The 26701-nt window shown below is 40.5% G+C and overlaps 2 protein-coding genes across 3 annotated transcripts; one reads left to right on the forward strand and one right to left on the reverse strand.

Annotated features, from left to right (window-relative positions):
* The first annotated feature begins 1068 nt into the window (after positions 1-1068).
* Positions 1069-10090, forward strand: pcyt1ab (phosphate cytidylyltransferase 1A, choline b). 2 transcript variants are annotated; one of them, XM_072694509.1, is made up of 9 exons: positions 1069-1326; positions 2824-2930; positions 3630-3726; positions 3907-4023; positions 4568-4719; positions 5066-5144; positions 5462-5604; positions 6574-6762; positions 7251-10090. In XM_072694509.1, the coding sequence occupies exons 2-9, from the start codon at positions 2826-2828 to the stop codon at positions 7446-7448; spliced, it is 1080 nt and encodes a 359-aa protein (XP_072550610.1). In that variant the 5' UTR covers positions 1069-1326; positions 2824-2825; the 3' UTR covers positions 7449-10090. The 2 variants fall into 2 exon arrangements, with proteins under 2 accessions (XP_072550610.1, XP_072550611.1); XM_072694510.1 differs by lacking the exon at positions 1069-1326 and adding an exon at positions 1341-1843.
* Positions 10091-12511: 2421 nt separating this feature from the next.
* mmp23bb (matrix metallopeptidase 23bb) lies at positions 12512-23833 on the reverse strand. The gene is made up of 8 exons (XM_072695840.1): positions 23735-23833; positions 18388-18515; positions 17716-17855; positions 17013-17180; positions 16087-16251; positions 14192-14302; positions 13659-13785; positions 12512-12707 (listed from the first exon to the last, which is right to left on the reverse strand). Exons 1-8 carry the CDS (start codon positions 23831-23833, stop codon positions 12512-12514), a joined length of 1134 nt encoding a protein of 377 aa, XP_072551941.1.
* Between the last annotated feature and the right edge of the window lie 2868 nt (positions 23834-26701).

Genomic DNA, 26701 nt, shown 5'->3' on the forward strand with positions numbered 1-26701 from the left:
TTGGTTCTTTTCACTAGCCTATAACTCCGCCACTTAGATAGAATTGAACATTACAAATGTACAACCAGCGTTAGAATAAAGTATCAACAGAAAATCACTCAATCAGGACAGGCACAAGTACATTCACACACAAAAGCCAGTTACAACATGCACATGATCAGGTAAAACCAAATGTAAGACAATGAACCCAGATATCTATTAGATATCAATTTATACACAGTATTAAAAAAAATAAAGGTGTTTTAAATGGTTATTTAAGTAATATGGTATGTTTTTTTTTATTGATCTACATTTTTTTATTTATTTTAATTTCATGTCTGACTCCTGCACTATGGGTAGTTATTAGTCAAAAATGTCATTGTATTTTCTCTGATTGTCCTGTTCTATTTCTAAAATAAAATTGCATTAATTTTACATTAATTTTCACTCTTGCTGTGTGTAATTAGCGTTATTGTTTATATCCAGTATTTTTTATCTATTTGGTGTGTACTTATTGATTAGATCAATGCTATTTATTTTTTATATTAAAAAATATTAATAAATAAATAAATAAATAAAAGAAAGAAAGAAAGTAAGAGAAATGACCTGTCCCTGATGTTGTGTGGTATTGAAGGAACGTGATTCACATGGCCAACAACAACAACGCCAATGTAAATATAGTGCTAAACATAATGCCCATAAAATGACTTAAACAAGGGGTCTCTTAAAAGTATGGATATCGACATTCGTATCAGGACATCAGGCAAGGTACAGTACTGAAAATCGACAGTATTGTCCAGTTCACATACAAAGTGTCCAACAGGGGGCAACTGGGTGCCTGGATTAGTTTGGACCAATGCCTTTTTCTACAGCCATTGGTTTAAATAACGTTGATGGTGTTTTATGTATTTAATTTTTTTTATTAATAATAATTAGCGTGTACTTCTTAGTATCCTACACGTAACTTTTTTATTTTTAAAATGAATTCATTTGGCGTATATACCCAAATCTAAATTATTAAACAAATTATAAAAAATAGTAGTCACCATTAGCCAGTTAGCTAGCGAGCCAGCTTCCCCGCTCTGCGCACAAAGCTTCCTGTGACAGTCGGTGTCGTCATTTCCCGCGGAGCTGTCAAAACAGCGGCGTTTCGCACAGAAAAGCTCCGCGTTGGGTTTTAAAACTATGCTTTTAATAGCCAGAAAAATGTAGTGAGATGCTTTAACACGTTCTCATCACTTTTGTTCAGTACGTGACACACAAAAACACGACACTGGCTCCTCATTTTCGTTGCTGACCAGCTCCGCTTTAAGGCTTCTTCCTCCTGCACTGCAGCGTCTGGACAGGGTTCGTAACAGCTCGGTTTACTAGAGACACTTTCAGTAACTCGTGGTAGATCTGGGGGTTTTAGCTAGTCCTGTAACCCGCATGCAGTTATACGCTGCAGAACTACAGAAACAGAGCTCGGTACATCGTTGAGGCTGAGTTTTACATCGAGGGAGCTGGATAATACAAACCGGTGAACGCTGAGCGCCTCTGCTAGCACTACATGGCTTTAGTCGAAGTTTGGTCGAAACTCAGAGTCGAGAAGCATTTGGTTTTCTTGGGGTCCTAACTGCAGTCTTGTCTGTATCGTGGCTTGTTTGGGGCATTTATAAAGGTAAAACTTTTGTAGAGGACAAAAGAGGGATTGGAGGGGGAAGGTAAAGGGAGAGGAAACAGGAATCGTGTCCTGGCTCTAAAGCTCCTCGGTGTGCCACGTCAGAAAACTGAATCTGTGAAGACTCCCAGTCTTAAAGGCTCCCAGTCGCAGATGTTTCCAGTCTTAAAGGAGATGTGAGATAACGGTGAAGTCCCACGAAAGGTAGACAGTAGGAATGGTAGCTAGCTAGTACGTAGTAAATGTCTTCAGGTATTAGCTAGTAATCAAGGTGACTGGGCGTGTGGTGGATCTGAGGAGCTTGATCAGTGGTAAAAGACTTACAGGGCCAATATCTTGCTGTTTCTTGTAATATTATAATTCTTTAAAATAATAGGTTGTCTTATGATATTTGTTTGGGTCACAATTCATCTTTACGTCCCTTTTCCAACCGGCTGTATTTTGTACTGTACCTTTAAGAATGATCTCTGCTCTGATTGGCTGTGAAAGCGGTCGCCTTATAACTCCAGTGTGGAGATATATATATATATATATATATATGTATGTGTGTGTGTGTAAATAATCTTTTCTCTGATTGGCCATCCTATAAAGTGCCCAGGAAAGCTGTCCAACCTAAAACACCCCTTACAGCAAAGTGAATGGGTGGGGCTAAACCGCTGTAGGCCGAATAGGCAGATATATTTAAATGATCTCAATTCTGATTGGCCGTCTTCTATTATGCCTCTCTAAAAGCAGTCTGGTCTGAAATACCCCTTTATGAACGGGAGGGGTCAAGCTGCTGTAGGCTAAGTGGGTGGATATATGTAAATGTATTGTTTTTGTGACTTAAAAAAACTGTCAGATTTTAAACAAGATGTTTTTGCTGTCTGGTTTCCGAGTGTCACGTCTTTAACAATGTTTACACACAACATTTAAAGGACGTTTCCAGATAACATGGAACCCTCAATGTATGTGAACTGATGGAGCCCTCAGAAGAATGGCAGAATTATTATATCACATACCTCCAGACGTCTAGACGTCTACACTTGCTACTGCTAGGAACGCCAACTGAAGCTCATTGGTGGTTTGCGAGAAAGAAGTTATGCTGTCATGCAACACCCATGTCTTCCTTCATCAGTAGTGAGAGACCTGCTGTGGTTAATGGTGGTAAACTGGTTTAACTTTGACATGTCTTCCGCATTCAGTCATGGAGGCACATAGCTCAGGGCAGAGCAGAAAAAGGAGAAGAGATGGATCGAACGGAGAAGCAGAGGACGAGGGACGGGGTGGGAAAATCCCACGAAGGACTTCGGTGAGTGGAGTGAGGCTGTCTGTAACACTGAACAGAAAACATGCAGGGCAGAGTCTAATGGTCTGATACATTAGAGATGGTACATGATCACTTTTTCACTTTTCTGATACAGTTATTGATGTTGAGTGTCGACTGATTTTCAGATTTTCTTCTTTAAAAACTACTGCACTTTCAAATGAAACGTTTTTCATTGAAGCACTTACTTAAAACTCAAGATCACATGCAGATACAGGTAAACATAAATACAATAAAAAGCTAAACGAAGTTTGCAATTTCCTCCTGGATGCCCTCCAGCCAGTGTGTGGATCTGTCCAATTTTATCACCAGCTCACCTGATTTAATGTCATTAAGTACTGATTTACCAAACAAGGTGTTTGATGCTAACTATAAGTAATACTAGGCTCTCATAAGGAGAACTTTGGAGATGTTTTATGGACACTGGTGTAAAACCTCTACTTTTTGTATGGGTGTAATTAGTATTAGTATTATATATGTGTTGTTGCTTATAAAATGTTTAATTAAATACTAGTTATAGTATATATTATTATATACTTTAATATTTTATTTATTTTATGTATACATTAATAAATATTATTTTATTTATATGTTTGTATTCTAGAATAATCAGCATCAAAAATATATCATATTAAATCTCTTGTGTGTACATTTTTAATGTTGATTGCTTTTGGGTTGTTCTAGGGCCTGACAGACCCTGCCCCCTTCGCTGATCAGCTGGAGGTTGTGAGGACGCAGTACACTCGAGTAAACCTAGAGGAAGCCCGTCGTGGTACACCAGGTACATACAAGCAACTGAACCCCCTCTCTTTTTTTTATCAGTAAAAACAGTAGCCATTGAAGTCCAAATAAATACGTGGTAGAAGAGAAATGATTGATAATGTACATTATTAACCATTAATTAAGTATGAAATGAACATTCTTGCTAATGGACCAATTGTCTTGTTTATTTCCATTTTAGAGAATCGCCCGGTGCGTGTGTATGCTGATGGGATTTTTGACATGTTCCACTCCGGACATGCCCGCGCTCTGATGCAGGCCAAGCGTCTGTTCCCCAACACTCATCTCATTGTAGGCGGTTAGTCTGAATTTACATAGTCAAACAAGATGTGTTTGTAGTATTTTGACAGTTATAAAGCAATTTAAAGTTGGCCATACGCTCAGTAATTTTAATAAACAATTAATCCACCAATTAGAAAAATTAGTAGCTAGCATTTTTAATATCATATTGTTCTGCCTGTCTATATTTAGAGATGATTCAGCTATAATGTTTTTTAGTAATTTCATTATCAAAAGTAAAATTTTTATTAAAGATAGATATATAATAACTATAAGTAAAGATAGTTAGGCTGACAAGCAAAACATAAGCCATTCAGGTAGCTCTTACGTTAACTTTATCTGTCCAGCTAACTGGTTACCAGCTCATTTCACCAGCCAGTTAGGCTTTTTCCCTTCTAACTAAAAACATTCAGCATTCGGTTTGGTGGATGGCTGACAACATTCTTGATTTCAATCCAGTATGAATCTGCAGTGTGTGCAGTCAAGTCCATAATACGAATCTTCTGAACTGTTGCCTTTCACTTTTGTTTAAAAAAAATGTGATTTGTAACTTTTTTCTTCAGTATGCAGCGATGCATTGACGCACAAACTCAAGGGCTTTACAGTTATGAATGAGGACGAGCGCTACGATGCAGTGAGCCACTGTCGCTACGTGGATGAGGTGGTCAGGGACGCACCGTGGACACTAACGCCAGAATTTCTTGCGGAGCACAGAGTGAGTAACAACTCACGGATTATAGAAAGAATTATAGAAAGCCAAAGCAAAACATCTAGGCTCTGTTATAGCACACATTTAACACACTAATAAACAATTACATGGACATACTACGGAGTAGTGCTGGGCGATATGACCTTAAATATATTTCACGATTAATTAACATTCAACCTCAGTGTTTTTAAGGGGACATAAGTAACAGAGTTTAAACAATTGTATTAACAGAATAATAAATAAATTATATACATTGGCAGAATTGCATCGATACTGGTTCTGAAAGTCGGTTTTGATTTATTTTTTAAAAATTGCCCAACCCTACTACAGAGTGACCTTTCTGTCCACACAGATTGACTTTGTGGCCCATGACGATATACCATACGTTTCAGCAGGGAGTGATGATGTTTACAAGCACATAAAGGAGGCAGGTAGGTGGCTTTCACATTTCTACAACAACATCCAGGAAAACTACACTCTTAAAAATGTGCTTTAAATGTTCTCGTGAGCGGTGCCGTAGAAGAACCACTTTTGTTGCCATAAAGAGCCATGTTTGTAATAAAAATGGGTGAAGGGTGAAGAACTTAAATTGGTAGAGATTCTTTACATCACGTGAAGGTTCTTTAGACAGTGAAAAGGTTTTTCAGACTCACAGTATGGAACCAAAAAAAGCACCTTTATTTATAAATGTTGTTGATGTCCTTTTTTTGTTGTCTTAATAACTGAGGCCTGATCATTTTATTCTAAGGCATGTTTGCACCCACACAAAGAACAGAAGGCATCTCCACATCAGACATAATCACACGCATCGTCCGGGACTATGACGTCTATGTGCGACGAAACCTGCAAAGGGGCTACACCGCCAAGGAGCTTAACGTCAGCTTCATCAACGTGAGTCCAGATAGCACCTTCAACAATATTTCAATGCGAAAAGCTTCTGTCACTGAAACTATAACTTAAAATCACTTTTATTTCTTATATATAATAATATTATGTAAATAGTATTATTTATTTATATATTTCAATTATATGATGAATAATAATCACATTTTGTTATTTTATATATAGGAATAACTTACAATACAATGCAGATTTAAATACTGTAACAAGTGGAGTTCTTTAGGAGCAGAAAGGCCCGTTTAGGTGAGCAGAAGTATTGGGACAGAAAGTCTTAAAGTAAATTAAAGTAATCCCAAGCTTACAATAACTGCATAATACTAATAAACCACTGATCACCAGACTGTATACTGTAATTATCCACACTCACTGAGCAATTTAGTAGGAACATCTATATACCTAGTGAGTAATGCTATGATGCAGCAAGTTAAGCTAATGTTTACATTAACCATCAGAATGGAAGAAAAATGATGGCGTGGCTTGATTGCTGGTGTCAGATGGGCAGGTTTAAGTGTTTCTAGAACTGCTCTAGAATTTTGGGCACAGCCGTCTCTGGACTTTCCCCAAAATATTACTGTAAAGAATACACATCCATTGAGTGGCAGTTCTGTAGACAGAAACACCTTGTTTATGAGAGAGGTCAGCACAGAATGGCGAAGCTGTTTGGAGCGGACTGAAAGGCTACAGTAACTCAGATAACCACTCTGTACATGTGTGGTGAGCAGAAAAGCATCTCAGAATAAGCATATTCAACCCTGAGGTGGATGGTCTACAACAGCAGACGACCATGCCAGGTTCCATGTAGTGTTCTTATGCTGCGTTCCATTTGAACTGGGATGTCATATTTACCATGTTCCAAAAAGGAAATTTGAACTGTTCATTCTTTATGATCTGGTGAGAATTACTGTACAGTGTCTGAGTGGACCTTCAATGTTAGGCTGGAAATTCTGTGCTGTTTTGTAGGAGAAGAAGTACCACCTGCAGGAGCGTGTGGATAAGGTGAAGCAGAAGGTGCGGGATGTGGAGGAGAAGAGTAAGGAGTTTGTGCAGAAGGTGGAAGAGAAGAGCATCGACCTCATCCAGAAATGGGAAGAGAAATCTCGAGAGTTTATCGGAAACTTCCTGCAGATGTTTGGACCAGATGGAGCGCTGGTGAGGCTTGTTGCTTAGGGCTGAGGAGGGATTGTTGTGGGGTGCCGCATTGTGTTATGCTTTAAGGCTTTGAATTAATTTACGTTCAGTGTTGCTTGTGTTCTGGACATGGAGGTGACAAATCATGAACCTCAAACACTCAAACGGTCCTCAAACCTCAATCACAATTGTAAGTCTCCAAAACTGGAGCAAGCGCCACTACATGGCCGTAGCTTCAGCGGCTTCTGTGATACACACAGCTTGCTCTGAAAGCCAGTGAAACAAGCCAGATGCCTCTGCTTTTAGCCAGGGAAGCTAAAAGCTAACCCTACTACAATCTCTTTCCCTAGCTAACCGCACGAAGCAGAGCTTCTTTTGCCCCTGTAAAAAGGAAAATCAGCATGATTCATTCGGAGGCAATATAACAGGGTGGTAAATAGGCTGGTATCTATAACTTGCTTGTCCCAAATTGTCTCACTTCTCTCTGTCCCTCTGTGTGGATTTTTCAGAAGCACATGCTGAAGGAAGGTAAAGGACGGATGCTGCAGGCCATCAGCCCTCGACATAGCCCCAGCAGCAGCCCGACACGGGACGAGCGCTCTCCTTCACCCACCTTCCGTCTTCCTTTCTTTACCAAAACCTCTCCCTCCAGCTCCCCTCCTCACTACGGCGACGCACACGGCATCAGTGAGGACGAGGAGGACTAGAGGACATCTTCATCATCACCTTCTGTTTATTTCTCCTTTATGATTGTATTATTATTAAGGTATTCACTAGGAGTCAGGCAGCCTACACGCATCTATTTGTTACCTCTCTTTTCTTTTAAAGCAATACTCCAGAGTTTTTCAGCCTGGTGTCTGTTGACCACATCTGTAGGAATTGCCACAGGCCAGTGTTTCTTACGCCTTGCTCACAGGAACCCTCAGCACTGCACACACCCAACTGATGGAGCTCAGTAGCTGATTATGGAGCCCTTCATGAACTGGATCAGGTGTGTTTGGGGAGGAGCAGGATTATGAAACACTGGCCCAGGCCATAGTTTACTTGTGTTTAGAAAAGAATGTAACCTGCCCATTAAAAAAAAACACACAGGTCTAATAGAAGCCAGTGGGCAGATGCACTTGATGCACTTGCTCATTGACTTTCATTGGAGTCAACGGGTTCTGTTCTATTTCAAACACATCGATATTATAATCTGTGCTAATCGACTGTATGTCACAGGTGTAGCAGGTAGAGGTTGGGTTGAAAACTCTAGAGTATTCTTTTAACCTCCAACCAACAGTGTTTCACTTTAAAATAAGTCATTCAATCAGTCCTAACATCTAACACACAGTCTAATGGGAAATTTGTGTAAGAGTCTAGTGAGGATGTTTAGGAACGTCTACAACCACTCCACTTGGTCTCTTTCCCACAGTAACCACTATATGAAGGGTCTATATAGTATAGGTATATGTAGTTTAGATTTCCTGGAAAGTATTAATCATAATGTCTCACAAATACTTGTTTAATTATGCAGTACTGTATATTGGCGAGTTAAAGGGGAAGTCTACCAGTTTCAGCTCCACATTTCTGCATAATTCAGTGGTTAAGATGCACATTCAAGGTGGGTTAGGTGTGAAATGGTTCACTATGGGGAAACCACTTTTAGCACCATAACTATAGCCATTTTTTCTTCAAATCTTTCTTAACGTTTTGGCCCTGCAAAGTCCCTGCATGTACTTTTTCACCATGGTTTTAAAAAGACGAGGTTTTATGCCAAACTCTTTTCAGAACTGTGGTAAAACAGTGTCTCAGGCATCAGGCAGTGCATTCATAACAATTTCGGTGTGATGCTTCTCTACGAGGAAGCTTTAAGAGGCATTAAACTTTTTAGATGTCTGGTTCAATCACCACCACTGTGCACAATTCAGCTTTCACAATGAAGGATTTCACACCAAAGCACCAGAACACTGTTTCCACTTCCACTTTTTTTTTGTCACGAAAATCTCATAACGATTACTTTATGCAGAAATTTTTAACAACCTGTGGCATTCCCCTTTCAATCCAGTATGGTCCAGTAATCCATCAAACCATTACATACAAGATGCTCCAAGTGGAGTGCACAGACTATGCAGCCCTCAGACCTGTCCATGCTCTGCACACCGATACGTTCTCGGGTAGCTACCTACTCTTGCTAGGGTGTACAAGCTTTAGCAATGCTGGCAAACCTAGCAACAGTAGGTTCTGTGTAGCAGCTTTGAAAGGATAGATTTGTGGGTGGAGCATGAAAGTCTGACCATCAGCGTTACTGTTCCTCACTCTGGAAAATAAAGGTCCTTTAAATGGTTCTTTGAGTGATGCCATGAAAGAAGCACTTATGGCTCCATAAAGCACTAACCATGTTTGTAATAGGGATGTGCAATTGTGAAGACCCTTAAGTTCAAGCAAAGGTTCTTAAAACCTTTAAGTGGTCCTGCATTTGTGGGTGAAGCATGGACAGATCTGCAAGTCTGACCATCAGGGTTACGGTTTCTCAGGCTTAAAAAAATAAAGATGCTGCTAATGGTTCTTTGAGCAATGCCAAAGAAGAGCCAATTTTGGTTCCAAAAGGAAGCATGTTTGCAATGGAGATGTGTGAGCGTGAAGAATCTTTACATTAAGGGTTTTCACACTCCTATTATCTACAAACTTCCACAGACTTCTTCATGGAACCAAAAGTGGGGGTTATTTTGCAACGCTCAAGGAATTATTTGAAGCACCTTTATTTTTCATTTTTAGGTCGTTTGCTGAGACGCTTACGTCATTTAGAGCAAAAGGTCAGTTATGCATATTAGCACCCAGGACCAAAACAACACCAATCCTCATCTGCCCCCATTGTCTGTCTATTGTCTGTCCATTGTCTGGTTCTTTTCATACTTGAACAGAAGCCTAATTTTCAGACAGATTCCAGAGAAGGGGGGGAGCGTTTGGTTAAGTTAACAACCAGCCCAACCCCCAAATACCCCCCCCCCCCCCATCCCCCCGGCTCCCCACTCCCATCCCATCCCATCCCAGCCCACCCCACCGCTTCCTTTCAAGCAGTTTAGACTCCTGGAATGTTCTCTCCAACGCAAACCTTACACTGGAATTTTGCCATAATGAAAGAAAACTGAATATAGTCCCGCTAATCATTCCACTGTGAGGGCGAAAGCCATGACGTCTGTCCTTCTGCTCCCTGCACTGTTGAGTATGTGTTTTTTAGTTGTTTGTACTGGGTATTTAAGGATCCTGTCATAGCTATTTTATTATCCAGTCCTTATTGGTTAACAATCAGTGTATTTTTCTCTCTTAATTTCACATCTGTCACAATAAAAGTAAAGTTTTACATTTACATTTCTCCTCGTTCCATTTCTGCGCTCCGTATTGTTTGTCTTATTAGTGACCTCCCTCCCACTTAAACCCCCATACGACACCATGCTGAAGTCTTTTCTGGCTAGGCTGTGCGGGAGATGCTGTCTGTGTGGTTTTTTTTTTTTATTCTATTCTGTCTTGGCACTGATCAGGAGCCCTAAACCCAGTGGCACTGGTCCCGGCCTTTTTGGAAAGGATTTGCCTCACAAATGTTTACATTACTCGCACTTAGCCGGACACAGTGGTAAAACAATCAGTGAGGAATGGGACCCTGTTTTGAGCTGGGTTAGACTGAATGAGAATGAGGATGTACAGAAGAGTCTTGTGTATATGTATATCTATATGTATATATATACCTGAGAAAACAGCCTGATCACAGCCTCTGGGTTTTCATTGTAGTTGCTTTAACAAAGCCTCATGCCATGCCTGTAGAGGCCACAATGTGTGCACTCATTAACCCTGTCCTTTATTCTGTCTGTCTATCTGCATAGCGGGTTACTGGTGGCTTAAAAGTACAGTACTGAAAGGATCTGGGTTAATGTTCTTAGTGGCTGTTCAGTACCAAGCACTGTAAAACGAAAGCACATGAAAGTAAAGTAAGTAAACTCACACAGAATGGATCAGCGCTGTGCTGCGTTTACTGGTAATTTATAGAGGGCAAAAGAAAAGCATCTTCCAGATGCACCACTGAACGCCAAATGTACTGAAAGGTTTCTCAGAGATTCAAAACTACTGAAAGAAGTTAAACTTTTCTTTTATATATATATAAAAAAAATAATAGCATTATGTAGGCATACTTATACTGTAAATATTAACTGCAGTCAGTTGTTTTAGAAAAGAAGGATAAGTCCACACAGCCCTCAACAGTAAAGCAGCAAAGAGACAAACACGCAAAACCTTGTATCTCTGTTTTTGCTGCATTTTCAGATTTTGACAGAATTTTACAAAGTGATCAGTGTATGTATGTAATGCACTAGCCACTACCTAATATGTAAGCACAGAGCACAAGCTAACCATGCCAGCCATAAGCTTATTTACTATCAGTGAGCAAACACACACTATACTGCCAAAAGTATTCCCTCACCCATCCAAATTATTGAATTCAGGTGTTCCAATCGATTCCATGGCCACATGTGTATAAAACCAAGCACCTAGGCATGCAGACGGCTTCTACAAACTTCAGATCAGCTCAAGAACATGTGCATAGAGTGTGTAGAAAGCTTTCCATGGTTGAGCAGCTGCATCCAAGCCTTACATCAACAAGCGCAATGCAAAGCGTTGGATGCAGTGTTGTAAAGCACGCCACCACTGGACTCTAGAGCAGTCTAGACATGTTCTTTCACGCTTCTCTGTCTGCCAATCTGATGGACGAGTCTGGGTTTGGCGGTTACAGTACTTGTCTGACTGCACTGTGCAAAGTGTAATGTTTGGTGGAGGGGGGATTATGGTGTGGGATTGTTTTTCAGGAGTTGGGTTCGGCCTTGACTGGCCTGCACAAACTCCTGACCTCAACCCAATATAACACCTTTTGGATGAATTAGAGCGGAGACCTTCTTCTCAGTCAGTCTGATCTCACAAAAGTGCATAGCTGCACAAATTCTCAAAAACACACTCCGAAACCTTGTGGAAAGCCTTCACAGAGAAGTTGATGCTGTTATAGCTGCAAAGGCTGGCCTAACATCGTATTAAACCCTACGGATTAGGAATGGGATGCCACTCAAATTCTTATGCGTGCGAAGGCAGGTGAGTGAATACTTTTGGCGATATAGTGTACCAGCCACAAGGTAATGAAGTAATATACTAGCCTTGAGAATACATGCTAGCAATGAAACTGCAATAAAAGGCGTATCTACGGTTTGACGTTTTTCACTTATTGACATAATGTGAATCTGGCAGTTGTCTTTTCATGATAATTAGACCGAAAGAAATACTTCAGAATGACTGACTTCCATTAAAAGTTAAGATTTTCTTCCTTCTCCTGTAACATTGCCATTTTGGAGATACAAGGTTTTTGTGTGACGAAATATAAATAACATACCGTTTTCCACCTTAATGCAGTTTTAGTCAACTAACCTTAATTTAACAACTAAAGCTCAAGTATGTTTGTCTATTCAGTAAAGAAACACAATACATCAGATACATGTATGTATAAAAAAACATAAATGCCACAGTTTCTACTGAATCCAGCCCTTTTTCAGCATATAAACCATCTGATGTGGAAAATATTTCCACTAAAGACACTAAAGAACCTGTGGAGTTGTTCATTGAGGCTATAAGGGCGATCTGCTGTTATGTATTTTTGGGATCTGAGATAAGGAGGGCAGTTCTGAATGGATTTTAGTGCTGGAGGTAGTGCGAGTGCTTTAGTCAGTCTCTCCTCACTGTTCTCGGCCTCTTATTGTCAGATGTTGTTGGATGCCTGTTCTGGTTTGAGTCTGATGGCCCATGAGTTGGCTGAGACCACTGTGCCGCGCCGGTGGATCCTGCAGGTGTACGTGCCCTCGTTAAACTCATTAGCCACAATGCGCAGGTCACGGTCTTTGATGCTGATGTAGCCGGGGATGGAGGTCAGGAGCTGCTCTCCGTCTTTATACCAGCTGGAAACACATCAATATCAGATGTAGTCCTTACTCCATACTGAACGATTAATAGTGCCTACTTAACCATTTACAGTATTCAATCATTCTTAGTAGAAACTGAATAATACATTGTAGATACTGAATAATTTATACTAGATAGCGAATTATTCATAGTAGATACTGAATCATTTATAGTAGATACTGAAAAATTCAAAGTAGATACTAAATAATCTATAGTAGATACTGAATAATTCGATTTAGATACTAAATAAGCTATAGTAGATACTGAATAATTTATAGCAGATACTGAATAATTCATTGTAGATACTTAATAATTTATAGTAGATATTGAATTATTCATAGTAGATACTGAATCATTTATAGTAGATACTGAAAAATTCAAAGTAGATACTAAATAATCTATAGTAGATACTGAATAATTCGATTTAGATACTAAATAAGCTATAGTAGATACTGAATAATTTATAGCAGATACTGAATAATTCATTGTAGATACTTAACCATTTATAGTAGATACTGAATTATTCATAGTAGATACTGAATCATTCACAGTAGATACTGAATAATTTATAGTAGATACTGAATAATTCATTGTAGATACTTAATAATTTATAGTAGATACTGAATAATTCAAAGTAGATACTACATAATCTATAGTAGATACTGAATAATTTATAGTAGACACTAAATAATTCATAGTAGTTACTAATGTTTAGGATAAGTACATTTTTACCCTCTTAAACAAAAGCTATCAATCTATACTACTATCAATTATTATTTAATAATTATAATATTATTAGTAATAATTATTATTACTATAAAGTGGAACTCATTTGTAAATTTTGTAGTTATGGAAGTTAATAACTCGTTCTTATTTTTTTACATTTAAAAAAAGATCTTTTGAAATATTGGCTGTGTGTTATAGTTTTGAAAGTGGCTGTGCTGTACCTGACTTTTGGAGGCACTTTTGTGTTTTTTGTCCCACAGCGGAAGCCCACCACTTTCCCCCGAGGCACCATCTTTACTTTCACATTGGCAGGAGGAGGAGTAGGAGTGGACTCAGCGTCCAAGGGCTCTGATGGACAGATCAATATTTTATTCTTTAAAAAAATCGAATTTACAAAATGTTTCCCCCTGACAACACACTTGCTGTCTGAGGTTTTCTTCTTCACATTAGCCTTGCAGCACCAGTGAAAATCCTCAGACACCACAGATGTCTAGGATTACATTACACATTAGTACACTGACTAGAAAGTGAAATGCTGTACATGAAAGTTGTTGGGCTAAACATTGTTTTAATCAGATTCAAATAGTAAAAATCCAGCCCCAGAATTGTGCTCTAACTCCCTGTTTTCTCTATAAGCTCAAATCAGCAGCAGAGATGTCCAGACAGTTGGAAGATTTCAACAGTCCAGTGGAAGATTTTTACTTTTTAGTACAGGTCTGAACTACCCACCTCTGACTTCAATGAACTCACTCACCGTAACACAGGTCACAGCGCTGAGGGCAATATTTCTTCATGAAACTCCTCCTCCTCTCACAAAACCCTAAGCGGGCCCAGGGGTCACACACGCGCTTCTTATCCAAGCAGCCTGAAACACAAGCACACATTCTTTATATATATATATATATATATATATATATATACAGTCATGCCCGAAAGTATTCATACCCCTGTCAAAGTTTGACTTAAATTTACTTTTATTTAACCAGAAATTATATTTTTGCCTGGAAATGACACAGGCATCTCCCAGGAGATAACCCGATGATGTACAAGAGGCATCATTGTGGGAAAAAGTATTTCTCAGCTTTTATACACATTTGAACAAAAAGTGGCATGTCCAAAATTATTCATACCCTTCTCAATAATTAATAGAAAAGCCTTTATTGGCTATTACAGCAATCAAACGCTTCCTGTAATTGCTGACCAGCTTTTTGCATGTCTCCACTGGTATTTTTGCCCATTCATCTTTAGTGATGAGCTCCAACTCTTTGAGGTTCGAGGGTCTCCTTGCCATCACCCTGATCTTTAGCTCCCTCCACAGATTCTCAATTGGATTCAAGTCAGGACTCTGGCTGGGCCACTGCAAAACATTAATGTTTTTGTCTGCTAACCATTTCTTCACCACTTTGACTGTGTGTTTTGGGTCGTTGTCGTGCTGAAATGTCCACCGGTTCCCAAGGCCAAGTTTCTCTGCAGACTGCCTGATGTTGTTGTTGAGAATCTTGATGTATTGCTCTTTTTTCATGGTGCCATTTACTGCGATCAAGTTCCCTGGTCCATTGGCTGAAAAACACCCCCAAAACATTAGGTTCCCACCACCATGTTTGACAGTGGGGATGGTGTTCTTAGGGTTGAAGGCTTCTCCTTTTTTACGCCAAATGGTGCACACATCATTGTGGCCAAACAATTCAATTTTTGTTTCATCTGACCATAAAACAGAACACCAGAAGTCTTCTTCTTTGTCCAGATGAGCATTTGCAAAGGTCAAGCGGGCTTTTGTGTGCCTTTTCTGGAGAAGTGGTGTCCTCCTTGGCCTGCGTCCGTGGAACCCAGCAGTGTGCAGTGTCCGTTGAACTGTCTGCCTTGAGATGTCGCCACCAGCAGAGTCCAGATTCACCAGGATGGCCTTGGTGGTGATCCTTGGATTTTTCTTCACCTCTCTCACTATTCTCCTGGCCAGCACAGGTGTCACTTTTGGCTTCCGACCACATCTTCTGAGATTTTCCACAGTGCGGAACTTCTTGTATTTTTTAATAATACTTTGCACTGTAGCCACTGGAACTTGAAAACATTTTGATATGGCTTTATAGCCCTTTCCTGACTTGTGAGCGGCCACAATGCACAGCCGCAGGTCCTTAGTGAGCTCCTTTGTCTTAGCCATGACTGTCCACAAACCAACTGCAGAAAGCTGCTGTTTTTCTCCTGTTGAGTTGATTAAAACAGCTGTTCCCAATGAATCAGGGTAATTAGGATGCTTTAAAACAGCTTGGACTATTTGGAATGGTATAGAACTTTGGATTTTCCCATATACTGTGACAGTTTTCAAAGGGTATGAATAATTTTGGACATGCCACTTTTTGTTCAAATGTGTATAAAAGCTGAGAAATACTTTTTCCCACAATGATGCCTCTTGTACATCATCGTGTTATCTCCTGGGAGATGCCTGTGTCGTTTCAAGACAAAAATATAACTTCTGGTTAAATAAAAGTAAATTTAAGTCAAACTTTGCCAGGGGTATGAATACTTTCGGGCATGACTGTGTATATATATATATATATATATATATATATATATATATATATATATATATAAGCTGATTATCCAAGGTCAGTTAAGTGCCCCCCGTTATGTTATTCAGAAGTCCAGTTTTACCATAAAGCCGCTGGATGCCCCAGATGTCGTCCTGAGCAATGTTGCGCTGGCCTGTGTACGTGGCGTTGGGGTGCATCAGAGCATTAGGGTCCCGTGAGTGCCACAGGCCGAGGGCATGACCAATCTCATGGGCAGCTACTTGCACCAGGTCATTCAGCCACACTCCTGCACAGGGAGGAGGGAGGAAGGAGAAGTGATTAATACAGAACAGACAGAAAATAAAGAGAAATACAAAAAAGAATAATGGCACAAAAATGCCACATAATGCATAAAATAATGAGCCTTTAATAATTATCACACACATATAATAACATTTTTATTAAATCTCAATTTGTTTCTAACTTCAGTGCACTGACTTACTGAGGATTTAGCGATTTACACATATAACCAAAAATATGTTAAAATATAAAACTATCATTGAAATGCCCTCAGTTACTTATTTATCATAATAAAGGTCTCTGTCTGTGATCAAACTGAGGCCTCTGGGAGCAGCAAAAGAGTAAAGTGTGCAAGGAGGAAGCTTACTGACTCACAACAACAGGGCTCTTTATATATCTATTGGTTCTAACTGTTTTTTTTTTGGGGTTTTTTTGTTAAAATTAAAAGTTTTTACAGGACTATACTATAATATTTAAAAGCTTTTATTCTAAGCCAAAATATAAAATATATAAATATGTATTATTATAATTTTAATTATAATTAGTTTAATAGAATTCTTTAATACATTCTAAATGTACAAAATATTACAAAATCAAACCAAAATATTTTACTAATTTAAAATTGTAAAACTTAAAATGTAAAAATATTTATGTGTGAATAATATCATCATGCCTCTAGTACACATGCCACCTTCAGATGTATGTGTCACTCCCCTACCAGACCACACCCTTCCCCACACTCATAAATGGAGATTCTTTCTGGTGTACCTTGTTTCCAGCTGAAGCGAGACTTGCCCAGGATCCAGAACTCGTGGTTATCGAAGTGTATTTCGCCCCGTGGGGGTAGGAAGGCATGGGCCAGTTCTCCGTTCAGCCCGTCAAAGCAGGGGTGCAGCGGAGACCACCAGCAGTCTGTGTGGTTAAACGTGTAGAAACCTGGCCAAGCAAAAACACAGCCAGTTTCAGTACGAGTGGAGTTCAGCAGTGAGTGTGAGTCAAAGGCTTTATAATCATATCATAATCATAATAATATTTTTAATGTAAGTATTGCAGCTTCATCTAAAAGGCATGGTCATCTACAAGTATCATGCTCTGACTGCTCTCTCTCTCTCTCACACACACACACACACACTAATACCCTACAGGCCTTCGCACAAAAAAACACTATAGTACACTCTTAAAAATAAAGGTGCTTCAAATGCTTTGGTTCTTTAGACCTTTAAAAAGGTTCTTCACACTTTACATGGTTCTTTATGGAACCAAAAGTGGTTCTTCGGTGGCATCGCTCAAACCATTTGAAGCACCTTTAGTTTTTAACAGTAACTGAATAACGAGGGTGAGGATGATCTCGGCCTTGGATTTTAAAGGACTAAACTAAGACAATCATAATTGTAGCACAACACTAAGCTAGCTATCTGTTCCTACGTTCTACGTTCTATCTGTTCCTAAAAGTGGCTTACGTGGTTCTTACCAATGATGATGTCAGCGCTCTTGTTGGGGTCTGTGATTTCGGTGAAGGTTAAAGGGGAGACATCGCTCCATTTGGTGAAGGCAATGCTGATGGCTTTACGTGTGTCATCTTTATTTAGTGTGTTGGGGAACTTTGTGATCCTTTAAAGATAGAGAGAAAAATGTATAAAAAAAAGAGGTACACACTCATTTACACATAGTGCATGTATAGTTTTTCACAAACAAAATAATCAGAGAGTATAGTATGAATAGTCCAATATGAATCAGTACTTTGTGTTGGTTTTAGCATTAATAATAATTGTGGTGTAGTGATATGAAAATGTTGAATCAATAGTTCTGGATCACAACTGGTTCAATATACTTCATACTTTAAATGTGAAAGTTCAGCTGTTTTTTTTTTGGTTGGGAGTCTTCATATCCCTCTAGTTGACATTTGGCATTGAACTCTTTGGGCTTATGTGCAGCTGCTCCAAAGTGCAGCATACTATTGGCTATACTTTTGCAGAAATATTACACAAGCAGTGTTTGAACATCTTAGAGTAGCTAAATGTACTAGTTAGAAGGGGCGTCTGGATACTTTTGGACACAAGAGTCCTTGAAATCATACAGATCCTAAAAAAAAGGGATGCAGCTCCAGTAGTGTGTTTAACGTCCCTCGCACTCAGTAGCTTACTTGTAGGTGATGTTGAAGTGCTCCCACTTGTAGCCCAGAGGGTTGATGGCGTAGCGTTTGGCACGGGCCGGTGGTGTTCTCAGCCTGCTGTGCCCAGAGGAGGGGTCAAGAGGTGGTAGAGTTCCCTCCTAACAAAGGCAGAATCATTAATCAGATAATAAACATTAATTAAAGTCATTAATTAAAGTTTGGAAATGGAAATATGATAAAAATATATAAAACAACTTAATAGTAACACAGAATTTGTAACATATAAGGTCAGTTTTTTTAAATTACGGTGTGTCTGATGTGCCAGATTTCTGTTCTGTGTCTATCATGACCAAAATGTACTGGATTAGACACAGAACTCGCTGACTGGCGATGTCATGCTCTGAAAACAGGTGGGCACAAAACAAGCCCACCGTAGTTGTGAGTTTAGTGGTGTGCTGAGATCGAATAAAAGGGAAAGCAACCAGTCTACTAAATGTGCCTGAAAACAGTTGAAAACACTCCTAAGACCCTTCACTCGACTTTGTGCTCTCAGATATCAGACTTTATCCTGATGTGTGTGATTCGAGCCTCAGTTAGCTGGAACGCGGCCTGTGCTGTGGTGTTTAGCGTGCTAGCACTAGTTACCCTACTCTAAACCTAGCTGGCCGGCTATGAGTCCAAACAAGACAGGCCATGTTTAATTTAGCCTTACTCATACTCGACTTTGCACTCTCAGACGCCAGTTTTTATAGTGAAAACTCGTGTCAGTTAGTCAACAGCAGCCGCACCGACCTGTCTGATACTCTCTGTACTTGTAGCTGAGCTAGCTAAGATAGGGCTAGCTTAGCGAGTGAACTACAGATCCTAAATTACAGGAAAGAAAACTTTCATTTCAGCCTTCTGTCCGTCCACCCGCCTGATCTGAGTCATTTAACTACATCTAAACACTAATAAGTGGAATACGTTTCTGTCAGCCAGAATCGCAAGTGTTCTGTGGAGAACAGAATTTGATAATGCTCGCTAAGCTACGGCTGTAACCAGCTAATCTCTCCTGATTCAGAGCAGTTTAACATTTGTAGTTGTCAGACTGATATTTTAACATTTATTAAATGTTTGGTGTACAATTGTGCACAGTGTTCACTTAGTCACTTAATAATTTTTCGGTTGTATCGGCTAAAGGGTGAGATTTTACGTAGGCCACGTAAACACAGAACCATCTACACTACCCCCAGCATGCTGTACTACCAATATTTTAAGATGGTATAAAAATCATGGACATTGCTCAACCCGATAGAGTAATGTGCAAAAGTATTAGACCCTTCATTATTAAGTCCAGGTTCTTTCGAGAGAGATTTCTGAGGAGATTTTTTAGGTTACTTCAAGAGAAACTCAAAGGAAAAGAAGTGAAAACAGGAGGTCTGAGGAAACATAAAACTCCAGTATGTTTTCCAGTGTGTTTTAGTTACAGTTATATGAACATGTTGTACAATCAGGTGCATTTATGGCATAAAGGGGAATGGGACCCCTAACAAAATGTGCTGTGGTCCTGACAGAGCCCCAACACTGCCCCTCATGAGATAAACACCTAAAGCTTTCATCTTTGAGGGAGAAGAGAACATGAAGCTCCACTCTCACTTCACTCTCACATCTGAAGTGTTTGTGTTCATCCTTCCACTGTGAGAAGACGACTCAGTGCTGTGGGTCAGAAAGGATGTGGAGTAAAGCAAACAGACAGCCAAGAAGATCCTCTGCAGTAGAGCACTAAAACCGAACGTCTGAGATGAGGAACAAGGTTTTCTGGACTAATGAGTCTACATTTGAAATCGTTGGAGGGCCAGCACAAATCTGGAGCGATGCCTTTAATCATTTGTACAAACCGATTTTCACAAGCCCTGCAGGACCATCTGGAGAACATTTGACTGGGAGGATATCAGATAGCAACTTCAAGCAGACTGATGAGCATCAATGAATGAGTTTGGGACGGTTCGGATGCTGAGAAGCAGAAAATGCTCACGACCAAGACTGAACTTGAGACGTGTGGAAAGATCTCCCTGCACTGCAAGTGAATCTCTGGAAAAGAGTGGAAGCTGCGATCAAGGTATGTTCGAAGTTTTTTCCACAACCGCAAATTGACCAGTTGCCCCACCTCCTGCTCTCGGATTGGCTGGTTGTAGCGGTGTCTCGATTTCATTCTTTTCTCTTCTGAAACCGATACTGAACGTGACTAATATAACAATAATATCGACTGATATTATTTTACTTAGAAGAATCCAGCTCAAGACCAGCTGGTAACTGGTTTCTACGCTGGTCTTCGATGGTCAAGAAGGTTTCTTCCAGAGGAAGAACTCATAGCCAGTTTAGCTCTTTGAGTTTGACGGACTAGCTGGTCTATCAGCATCACCAGCATGACCTCTAAGACTAGGCTGCCAACAGCTTGGTCATGCTGGGGATGCTGATAGACCAGCTAGTCCGTCAAACTCAAAAGAAAACCTATGCTATGCTGGACCAGCGTGGTCATACTGGTGGACCTGCAAGGTAATCATTGACTAGTTTGGTCAAGCTGGTCATACTGGGGAACCAGCGTGGCCATGCTGGTGGACTTGCAAGGTAATGATAGTCATGCTGGTCTGATGCTGATAGTCATACTGGTTGACTAGTTTGGTCAGGTTGGTCATATTGGGAGACCAGCATACCCTACGCTGGTCAGCCACTTTAACCAGTTTAACCAGTTTGAGCAGGTAAAGGTGGACGCTCTAAACACTCAAACATCTGATATCAGAGTAAGAGGTTTCTATGTCATTCTATGTCATTCTGTCAGCTTTCTGCTTTTTCCTGACCTGTGAAAACTTTTTGAAACACAGTTTTGACTGTAAATGAAATAAATGATGGGTGGTCTATGCAAACGTCCATAACTTCTAGAGTTATGACTGATAAGATAGAAAGGTTCCTGTATTGCTTAATTATTTAATTATGTTTCATGACTTTCTCTGAGTCCTCTCAGAAACTCTGCATACAGAGGAAGGCTTCGCCGGCAGCAGGCAGAGTGACGTCTGGAAGTGTGGATGAACAGCTTAACCACAAGGGGAAAAGGCTAAAAGAGGTCAATGAAAAAAAGCGAAAGGAGGTTAACCACAGGGAGGAGAAAGCTAAGAGAGGTGAAATGGGCCAAAGCCAGAGCTAATCATAGTTCTAAACCGAACAAAAGGCAACAAGACACCAGAGCAGTGCTGTCCAGATGTTAACCCTGTCCCACATTGCCTCCGTCCTCACTCTCCCTGTCCTCTCTCCACACCGTCAACTAGATCTCTCGCCAAGTGCTGAAATATCTGTCACCCACATGTGAGGGGAACCAAGGAGGAAAAGCCCACCTCCCATCTCCCCTCCTCCTGCGAATGACCTTCAGCACCTTTCCTCGACTCCTTTCATCCCACCTTTTTTAGCCCATACATTTTACAGCTTCCACACATCGCTGTGAATCTTGAGTGCAGGTAGCTCTGTAAGCTCTTACTCTGATACGTTTGCACTTTTGCTGATGTAAAGTAAATCAGTTCTTCTTCTTTACATTGTGTCAACATCTCATGATGAATGGACCAACAGAAATGCTCCAAAATGACAATCTTCATTGAAAGTTAAGAAGTTTTCCTTCTCATGGAAAGTTGCCATTACATACATATCTGTATCATCAAATACAGTTGGTGCATGTTTTGATTTGGCCGATATTTCAAGCTAATATTTCATTTGGTTTAATTTGAATAGTTATTGAAGTTATGGAAGTACTGAAATATCTGCATTTTAGTCATTATGGTGCATTTATTTATCTCTCTCAGAAAGAAACTCTCCATCATGCAAGTCCAAAATAACCACTTTATAAGAGATGGAAAAGAAAGCTTTGGAACTCCAACTGAAATCAAGATTTTCTTCCAAGTAGGGCTGGGCGATATGATAAAAATACTATATCACGATATTTAAAGACTTTTTCGCGATACACAATATTTATCACAATACATGTAAGTCACATGTATTATAGCATTATACTCAACATCTGCTGCTCTTCATCTAATGAAACCAGTCTAATTACACTGTTAGTAATGAAACCTGCCGCTGATCAGTGTTTATTAAGCACTAATAGTATCCTCCATCTGCTTAGAAAAGCATATTGTTTTCACAATAACAACATCTTGTAATTCTGGCTCAACGTAAAGAACAACTTCCAGATCCACATGACGTGAAAAAGTGAAAAACAGCAGAATCGTAAAAGTACTGGAGTAAGAGCTTACAGACCCACAGAAACCCAGATTCGCAGCGATGTGTGGAAGCTGTAAAATGTATGGGCTAAAAAAGTGAGATGAAAGCAGTTGAGGAAAGAATGTCTGCCGTTAAAATGTGGAAAACAGCAAAAATTAAAAATGGATTTCATGGTAACTCTACTCTGCTGTTGTGTTGGTGTGCCCATTTGCCTGCAAAAGTTTGGACACCCCTGTTTGTCATTTTTCTAATTTTATACGCGAAAATAAGTGAACAAATCATTCTAAATCTAAATCGCTTTAGACACAATTTAGGCATAATTTCTATTCATTTCATACATGTAGTCTGTGCAAATGTTCGGACACCCAAGGTCAACTTACATTGTTTTTTTAATTTCTAATGTTATTTCAAAATTGTATTTCTTTATTTTATTTCTATGAACTAAGTGAATAAATCCTCTACATGAAACTTGAAACATCTCATTTCACTGCCCATTAGACACAGTTCCTATTTATTTGCTGAATTTAACGTATTACACATACAGCCATATGCATAAGTTTGGACACCCCTGTTGAAATGATTATTTTTGATGTTCTATATAGAAATGCCAACTGATTGTCATTTTTCTACACATCTAATGCAAGATTCCTATTTATTTGCAGAACCTAACATATAAAACATACAGTCATATCGGACACTCCCAGGTTAAATTACATGCATTTTTTTATGTGAACAAAAAAAAGTGTAAATAAGTGCTGGAACAAGGTAAAACTTAATAATTATGACATGAACAAATATTAGAGCGGGTTTGTGTTTGTGATTTATTTATTCCAGCATGTTAAATTCCAGTCCTTTAAAAAAGTCCTTAAATGTACACTAAGATGAAAAATGAATGTAGACCCAGGGTGTCTAAACATTTACACATGGCTGTATGTGTTCAATTATCATCTCAATGCACAAATGCACTTCAAAAAACATCTCCAAGAAGCTTCAGTCCAATTCCAAGTGATGCCTGTTCTGATGTGACATGAATGCTCCCCAGACTGTCACATCATGAGCCTGATCATCCATCCCAAATCATCCAGGCTGAAGATCACACTCCGGTGGGGTTAAGCAGATATAGAGCACTTACCAGTCCTTTCTCCCACAGCCTGATTCCTTCAGTCCAGTCTGGAAACACCATAAGCAAGAGTGCCAGAGGCAGCAGGAGACCAGTCCAAACCCTGCACATCCCAACACACAACTCCTTTGGCTCCTCAAACTGTACACTGTTTGCCTTGTGTTCAGATCCACTCCTAACCTCAGCCCACATGAACTCCAGGACTCACTGAAGCTTCAGTGCTGTCTTCATTCCTGCAGGATTAAAGCCACATGCATGGGCAGGAGCATCCATACAGAGGGCACACACACACACACACACATATACACACTCTTCTCCCCCACTGTCCCAAAGCCAGAGCAGAAGAACTACTCAGAAAAGGGCGACACGTGTTTCCTCTCACAGCCACGCAAAGCTTTCCTGCATTCCTTCGCCTCGCAGCATTTCTCCTCCCAAACACTTCAGTCCGCAGCTCAGAGCCTCAGCCTCGGCTCCTCCGCTGTCTCCTCTCACATCTCAACTTTCCTCATGTGCTCCGAGCTCGGAGTTTTCTTCCTCACCCGTATTCAGACAAGCCCCGCCTCCTGCGCCGCAAATTGACCAGCTGCCCCGCCTCCTGCTCTCGGATTGGCTGGTTGTAGAGGTGTCTCGATTTCACTCTTTTCTCTTCTGATACTGATGCTGAACTTTTCAGTATCGACTGATATAATGATCATGTTTTTTATTTAGAAGAAACCAGTTTAAGACCAGCAGGTAACTGGTTTCTAAGCTGGTCTTTGATGGATCTTTTGACAACTCATCTCAGCCAGTTTAGCTCCTGACCAGCATAGCGAAGGTTTTCATTTGAGACTAGCTGGTCTATCAGCACCACCAGCATGACCAAGCTGGTCATCAACCTTGTCTAACTGGTCACACTGGCGGACTGGTGTGGTCATGCTGGTGGATCTGCAAGGTAATGATGCTAAAAGTCATGCTGGGCAACCACTTTGGTCATACTGGTTGGCTAGTTTGGTCAGGTTGGTCCAGCTAAACCATCAAAATGAAACTAAAACATACCCTACGCTGGTCAGCCATTTTAACCAGTTTAACCAGTTTGAACAGGCCAAGCTCTTTTTTCTCCAGCAGGTTCCTGTCGTGGAGAAATTCGTCTCGAGGCAGGATTATGTGAGAATTGGCATTACTTGCTCCTAGGTTCCCCCTGTAGTCGGGAAGTGTAATTTATGCTTCGAGCCACCCCTAAAGGACATGCATTTCTGGACAAGCTGAGAGATACAGCAGGCTATAAGTTACATAGTGCAGTCAGTAGCGTCCCGAGCCTGGAGGAGCGACACTAGAGACGCAATTCTCCTGATTACAGTCTGTGGAGCAACACAATTAGCTCCAGTCTACAGTACTCGGATTGGCTAGTAGTATCCCATCTACTTGGCTACCGGAATTGCCCAGTCACCTCACCTCCTATGCCGGGATTGGCTAGTCGTTCTGATTCCTATGATAGCATTAAGCTAGTGATGTCCTATTGTCTGATGGGATCGCATACAGTAGGATTGTCTGATTGAGGCCAACCTTTTGCAGTGGAATTGGCCAGGTTCCTATCGGAAGTGCTACGACTGGCTTGTAGTGTTCCGCATCCTGGACCGGGATTGGTTGATGTTGTCCCACGTCCTACACTCGGATTGAGTAAGTATGCCAGTTCCCTCAAGTGCTTGTAAATGCCCAATCACTTGCTAGTAGTGCCACCCATCCTGCACTGAAAAAGACTACATACACAGCCTGCCCTCTAATTGGCTGAACGTGTCCTGCCCCCTGCATTGGGATTGGCTAGTCTAATCTTGACTTAGTTTACTCACCCCAGTCCGCCTTTTGGTGTTGTTCCATTCCCTAGCACAGGTACTCAGCATGCCACAGGCCAGGTGAGACTCAGGTGTGTTTGGAGCATGAGCAGAAGAAACAGCGGCCTGGCTGATGGTCCCCAAGGCCCCATGGTGCCTCTCAGAGACCTGCCCCCCCGATCATTCTGTAGACCAACAGTCTCCGCATCACACAGAACCTCTGTCCAAACATCTGTGCAAACACTGACTTCCTCTTGGCAGCTGTGGAAAGAGCAGGGGAATCTCCCAATTTGTGCTGGACTCTGCCCCTGGGTTGCCCATCCCTGCGTCCGAGCTCGCAGAGGTGTTTTAACATTCAGACCAAAGCCACCACAGCACGACCTTGTCAACATTTTTGCTTTCTGTGTTCACTGCAAGTCAACTTCTGACAAAACGGCCGACACCAGCATTTTAAAGGCCCACAAATTAGGCATGCACAGGCTGCGCTCATTAAAAATCCATTGTGTAGAATGAGGTGCAAATTTGGCATTTGCACAGTTTGGCGTAACGCGTAGCGTCCCCGGCCAAATGGCCCTCAGTCTCTTACTAACCCCATTAGCCTGTTTGACCTCTGGAGGGCTGAGGGACGGCCTGCGGTTTCTCACAGCACGATGCTTTACCTCGCAGATCATTACTGAGAGAGGTCCAGTATTGACCAGGAGGAAATCATTACCTCATGATGGATTTACTTGGCTCCTCTGTCCAAGGGCCCTTGCATAACCTCCTAACTCAATTCAAAATTCATAAGACTTCACAATGCCTTTTTTGTGCATCTATAAGAAAGCGTAGAAGGCTGTAGACCTGGGTATAAAATAACTGCGGCATTCTGAAATAATAAGAAATCCATTAATTCACATTAGTTCAAAACCAACTGAGGAAAAGTAGCCGGATAAAGGAAATGAAAGAGAAAGTTTTATACATTCATTTTCAATCAGCTCTCATGATCTGATGAATGCATTCCATTGTCCAACCTGGAAGTTGGTATTCATCCAATATGGCAAGACCTTCTGTGACCTCCAGCTTCAAAACTCATGAGACTTTACAATACCTTTCTTGTCTCTCTATATGTCAAGCAGGCCATAGGTGTGTATGTGTGTGTTTTATATAAAATAAAAACAAATTTACTGATATT

The sequence above is a fragment of the Salminus brasiliensis genome, chromosome 13, assembly GCF_030463535.1.
Source record: "Salminus brasiliensis chromosome 13, fSalBra1.hap2, whole genome shotgun sequence".
NCBI lineage: Eukaryota > Metazoa > Chordata > Actinopteri > Characiformes > Bryconidae > Salminus > Salminus brasiliensis.